Source organism: Gekko japonicus, unplaced genomic scaffold, assembly GCF_001447785.1.
Source record: "Gekko japonicus isolate JY-2015 unplaced genomic scaffold, Gekko_japonicus_V1.1 scaffold1314, whole genome shotgun sequence".
Classification (NCBI taxonomy): Eukaryota; Metazoa; Chordata; class Lepidosauria; order Squamata; family Gekkonidae; genus Gekko; species Gekko japonicus.
The window spans coordinates 214,238-220,527 of NW_015169816.1; the positions used below are offsets into that span (position 1 = coordinate 214,238).

At 49.3% G+C, this 6,290-nt stretch overlaps 1 protein-coding gene across 4 annotated transcripts in view; it reads left to right on the forward strand.

The window, feature by feature from the left end:
• YTHDC1 (YTH domain containing 1) overlaps positions 1 to 5,012 on the forward strand; it is a 43,518-nt gene extending 38,506 nt beyond the window's left edge. For all 4 annotated transcript variants that reach the window (XM_015417177.1, XM_015417179.1, XM_015417180.1 and 1 more), the window contains 2 exons: positions 2,745 to 2,879; positions 4,059 to 5,012. In XM_015417177.1, the coding sequence (XP_015272663.1) occupies positions 2,745 to 2,879; positions 4,059 to 4,274 (351 nt within the window). In that variant the 3' untranslated portion in view covers positions 4,275 to 5,012. The remainder of the gene's footprint in view (positions 1 to 2,744; positions 2,880 to 4,058) is intronic.
• Positions 5,013 to 6,290: the final 1,278 nt, after the last annotated feature.

Here is a 6,290-nt window from a genome sequence, read left to right on the forward strand (position 1 = left end):
GGGGCCAGATTCTGCATCATGATCCTCTGAGCTTCAAATTGACAGTGTGGAGCATACACTTTCCGTAATACATGACAGAATAGATGAAGTCCTTCTCAATTGTCTCAAACCTTCCACTAGAGCCTCGTATGATGGGAAGTGGGCCAAATTTCTGCAGTATTTGGTCTCTCTCAAATTGCCTCCTCCCCTGTCTGATTTGAGGTCAATTTTTGGTTTTATTTTGTCTAGAATGGACATGGGACAATTCCTGCTTGGGATTTGGCTTTGGTCCTCACCTTTTTGATGGGTAGGCCCTTTGACCTTTAGCCACTTGTAGTTTGAAGTTATTATCGTTGAAAACAGCATTTTTGGTGGCCATTACTTCCGCTCATAGAGTGAGCGAATTGTCTGCACTTAGATGTGACTCACCATATCTTAGTTTTTCCCCTCAGGGGGTTTCGCTCGTTTTGGACATTTCCTTTTTGCCTAAAGTTGTGTCAGAGTTTCATTTGCGTTCTGATATAGTTCTCCCCATGTTTTTTCTGTCTCCCTCCAATGAGGAAGAGTGCAGACTGCACTCTCTGGATGTTAAGAGAGCGCTCTTATTTTATTTGGGTAGAACCAAGCCTTTCCATAAGTCTCCGGCATTGTTTATATCTCATAGTTTGCCTTCCCAAGGGAAGAAAATTTCCTCACAATGTTTATCCAAGTGGATTGTGGAGGTGATCAAACTTTGTTATACTCTGGCACGAAGGCTGCTCCTGGGACAGCTTCGGGCTCATTCCACGCGGGCAGTGGCAACATCTACAGCTTTCCTGAGAGGTGCGTCGTTAGAAGACATCTGCAATGCCGCGACTTGGGCTACTCCCCTCACTTTTGTGAAGCATTACGACCTTGATACGCGACTCAGTAGACTTACGGCAGTGGGTCGAGCGGTGTTACAGGCAGCACAGATGTAGGGCCTTGGCCCCTCCTCCAGGTAAGCGTTTACTGCTTGCTAGTCTCCCAAGGGTGTGATGCACAGAGACCACGAAGAAGATAGACAGGTTGCTTACCTGTAACTGGTGATCTTCGAGTGGTCATCTGTGCATTCACACCACCCGCCCTCCTTCCCCTCTGCTCTCGGCCCTTCATCTTGTTCTTTGAAGGCTGTTGGACGGCGGTCAGAAGGAACTGGCGGGATCTGCGTGCCCCTCCTTGGTCATGCGCAGTGGAGCCCGGCGCGTGACCTGGGAGTGGGCGCGAAAATCCCTTTTGGCTTTCTAACAGGCGCAGACTATGCCAAGGGTGTGAATGCACAGATGAGCACTCGAAGATCACCAGTTACAGGTAAGCAACCTGTCCTTTCAAATATCACCTGGCTTTGCAGGTGGAGCGACAGGCTGCTGCATTCCATGTCTCAACCGTGTGATCCTCTGCAGAGCAATTCCAGTCTAAGCCCATTGATTTCCGTGCAGTTCCACTGAAGTCACTCTGCACGTGGCAGCACCATTGAACACTAAGTGTTGTGATCCAGGAGACCCAGGTTGGGATCCTCTCTCTGCCATGGAAGCTCGCTGGGTGACCCTGGGCCAGTTGCTCACTCTCAGTCTAACCTACCTTGCAGGGTTGTTGTGAGGAGAAAACAGGAGAGGAAAACATTATAAGCTGCTTTGGGTCCCCATTGGACAGAAAGGTGGCGTATAGAGTCAATACATATCCAAGAGCCGGTGCCCTATGATGGTCAGAGTGTGGGAGTGTGGTCTGCCTTCAGCTGTCCCCTCTGCCTGACCTCCCTGGCCGGAGGGGTTGTGGTTCTGCCTCTATTCCCCCCGGATCACCCTGCTGAAGGCCCTCGCCTCCTTTCAGCCTGCGTTGGTTGCAGCTCAAGAATCCCAAGTGTCGTGGGGCGTTAAGAGTTCCTCTTCTCTGCCTGAGGCCCTGAGGAGCCACAGCCAATCAGGGGAGAGCTAGGTCATGTCTGGTAGAGATGATCCAATTCTGAACTTCCACTTAGTTTCATGAGTGTCCAGATAATGGGAGGCATGGATGAGCTGAAAGAACCAGCTCAGCTGTCTCCACGTGGTAGTTTGGTTTTTGATTGTGTGTGCTCATTTGTTTCGTCTTTGTGATAAAGAACATTGCCCTCCCACGTCCCCTTCAGAGAGTCCAGGGTGGCCCGCAAGGGGGAGAGTGGCGCGTCCAGGAGGGTCAGCCAGCTGGCTTGGTGGCGGAGTGGGGATCTGAGCCCGAGTCTCCCCACTCCTGGCCTGGCTCTCCAAGGCAAGCAAGCGGCAGGGCTGCTGTCAGCAATGTTGCTGCTTTGGGACCCTGGATTTAAGAGATGTGCACTGGTGGCTTAATACTGTGTGAAGGCAGGGCTTTACATATGTTGCGCTTTGGCTTCTAGGACTGGAGAGGGACAGTTGCCTCTTGTTTGGGGCCAGGGCAGAAGTCTGCATCCCCTTGACTTTTAAAGAATGAGAATTCTGGCAGCAGCCTCTTATTTCCTTGTGAATATTGTCCCTCCCTGCCCGTTTAAATCCACACAAAGCAAGCGGCCTCTCAGTGAGTGGGGTCATTGGATTGCCGCAGCCTCTCGCAGGCAGGCCTGATGAGTGTGCCTGTTAGGGACAGATATATCAGGGTTTTGCTCTGAAGTCTAAAAAGCATCCTGTCCATCCCAGGGGATTGTCCTCTTTGGAGAGCACTCTTACTTGCAGTAGCATTCAAATGCAGAGTTCTTTTTCTTTCCACTGTTATAACAAACTGCTGTTTCATTTCAGCCTCCCTACCCAGGTATGGAACAGCCTCCCCATCACCCATACTACCAGCACCACGCTCCTCCGCCCCAAGCTCACCCTCCTTACTCTGGGCACCATCCCATACCACATGATGCACGATACCGGGATAAGCGAGTGGTAAGTGTGGCTTGACTTGCACTGAAGGAAAAGGGACGAATTGGAGGCAGTTGTGGGGCAGGTATGCAGAGCACGTGGGGCTTTGGGGAGCTGCAGTGATGATCCGTCCTGGCCATGGGAGCAGCACGGCACAATCTCACCGCCTTTGGAAGTATCAGTTTCGTCTGCCTTCTGAAGGGATGCTTTGTTCACACCCCCTCAGTTGCAGGGCAGCCGCCCAGGCTGATTGCCCATGTAAATGCCTCAGGGGAAGGGGGGGTGCTACATTTGTGTTACTAAACATTTAGCTGGATTTTTAAAAGCAAAAACCTGACAGCTTTTTCTTACCAGCGTGGATAATTGATTTAGGGGTTACAGTTTCTGCGTTATGTGCGCCCCAAGTAACTTGGAGCACTTTTCAAAACAGCCAGGAATCCAGGTAATTATTATAAAAAGCATCAGTTTCTAAAATCTCTAGATTAAAGCCCGGATTACAGCAATATTTATGAACAGCTAGCCAAATCAGCAAGATGCTTCATTTGAAACACACTGCCCCCCCCTCCCCCCAGTTATCAACATATTGTGGGTTTACAGTTGTTGGAAACCTAGATTTCACCATGAAGATTTCTAAAACTATTCACATTGTACAAAATAATGCTTTCAAAATAAGCAATGGCAAGAAGAGGCCCTTGAGAACTCATAGGGGAGATCCCCCCCCCCACTGCCCTGCCAGCCTCTGTTTGGGCGGGGGGGGCACTGTTTGTGGGCGAAAGGATACTAGGCTTGTGGCTTGGGGGGCTTAGGAGTGGAAGCGTGTTATACGTCTAACGCTAACCCTCCCACTACCACCGGACTGCTGATGGGGGTGGGGCTTGGAGAGGCAAGCGAGCCAGATACACTTTCTGCTCCCCCTCCCAGTCACCTAGCCAGCTAAATCGTTGTTGGCCATTGTCAAAACAATCTGTTAGACCAGGGAAGGTGTTCAGGTTGATTGATTTGTGGTGGGAACCTGCTTACATGCATTTTGGAGTGTTTCAGTTTCTGTTCAAAAACTAAGGGACCTAAAGAAAAACTAAGGGACCTGGGGAAGCTAGACCCCCCCCCAGAGCGTCTCTAGCTTTAAGTCTGAATTTCAGAAAGATCCTCAGGTGTATGGATTCTAAATTAGATGATGCTTAAAAATTGTTCTGTGTTCCTTAGCATGACTATGATATGAGGGTTGATGACTTTCTACGTCGGACACAAGCTGTGGTCAGTGGCCGGAGAAGCAGGCCCCGCGAGCGTGAGCGAGATCGTGAGCGGGATCGCCCTCGAGACACCAGGAGGGAGCGAGAGCGGGGCAGAGACAGGGAAAGGGAGCGAGAGAGGATATGTGATCGGGACAGAGGAGGAGAACGAGGAAGATACAGAAGATAATGCACTGGGAAACAACAGTTACTTGAAAAAGAGCAAACACTTGTATATTGTGTGTTTACTGGCAGTAAACTTTTATTTTCCTCTGTCTACCTACCTTGTTGTATGAATAGATTTATAACTGGCCCTCGTTCCAAGCATGCAGAAAGCGGTGAACTGGGAAACTCCCGTCAGCCAAACAAAATTGCAACGCTTGATCTTTGAGATGATAATTTTCATTGGAGCAGTTTTGGAAAACAGCTTAAAAATGTAGATAATTGAATTGTCTCTTAAGTGTTCATCTTAACAGTAATTTAATCATATATTTCTTTGAATACCTGTTGATAACTGCCACAATATTTTTGCTTTGATATTTTCTATGTAGTTCTTATGAAAAGTGCTGCTATCAAGTATGCAAATACTGAGTGAGATGTCTTGGCTGTTATGGCGATGTTGGAGCAGCCACCTCTTTTCTTAGGGTTTTTTTTAAAATTTTGGTGTGTGTGTTTTAATTTCTGTAAAAGTTGTGCTTGTCCGATAATGAAAGCAATATTAAGGCACCAATATTGATATCTAATTTTTAACCTTTTTAAAAGAATGTTTCTGTATTCTGATCGCATTTTGGTTCATGCCCTTTAGTTGCCTCCCCCTGAAATGTCCACACTGCTTGGGATGTCCTCTGTTCATTTGTGTGTGTAAGCAGGAGATATTGCTGTATTCCACATTGCTACCATTTCTTTTTTATAATAAACTGATATAACAGCCCACTTCCATGGATCTCCATACTTTATTGGATCTCAAGAGTTTTTTGGGCTTGGATCCTATGACTTGTTCCCTCTGTGAACCAGTTCCCTTTCTGGGAAAGCTTATTTCTGAGGTTGAGGGACCTCCATGTACCAGCCAGACTTGTGGAGAGGGATGGAAGCACAGTAACTTCTTGGTTTATCTTCTTTAATTGGAGCTCCGCTTGCAGACGAAGCAGAAAGGGCAATCCCAGTCCCTCCCGTCTCCCTGCTTACAGCCCCCTGACTGGTGCACTAGTGCATGCAAGTCCCTCACCCTGGTAATAGTGATTCCTGAGACTGGAAATGGCTCTAGAAGGACAGGGAGGGTGGGGGAGATCCCGGTCCGCGCTTTCCACTGGCGGTTCACGGGATGTGAGCGTTTGGTTTAACTGAGTAGCATGCTGAACATATTGTTTGAGTGGCAAGGAGGGAGTGCTTTGTTTTTCTTGTTGGTACAGAGTAGCCCACACTTAAATGACACTCAGCATCTGTGAATGGTGGCCAAATTTTCTCAGCTGTTTCTGTTGCCTTGAAGAAGAGGTAAGCCCACGAATTAGACCTTTTGCACAGAAGGGCTGATTTGGCTAGAATGTTGGTTCTTATACTGGGGGTGAGGATCCAGAGAGGAGTTTCAGCTCTCACAAATAGTTTATGAGGCCTGAAGAGAGGATCAGGAACTGGGTGAACTATGAAAGGAATGTCCGGGAGGCGGAAGGACAAATTTCAGTTTGCCACTACATAATATGTGAAGTGGCCATGAAATAGATCCTGCTGTTCAGTAATCTCTCCTATATATAAGAGTTTTAGTGTCTCTCCTGGACATGCTCCCACAGCCTTTGGCCCGTTCAGCTGCCACTCTCATGGTCTCCCAATCCTGTGGCTGCATTGGCTCCCTGCGTTGGCTCGGCCCCGCCCACCAAGTTGGCGGGCAGTGTTTTGCCCTCACTCTGGAGGGAGTCGGGGAAGGGAATGGAGTATCACCTCAGTGCGCTAGGAGCCGAGGCACGAGAAGGGCGTTCCAGCCGCTGGAGGATGAGGAGGTCGACTGTGAGGCAACGGGGGAACACGCTGAAACAGCAGAGAGCCAGGAATGGCGCACGTCGCTGCGGCTCGCCATTTCCAGGGCCGGGTGAGGACGGAGAGGTGGCCAGACGCTCGTGGGGGTGGGCCTGGCCACCGGTGGGAAAGCCAGGACCTCCCTCCCATCCCCGGCCCACTGGCGGGGATGTGCCATGCATGGCAAAGGGGAGTTTAA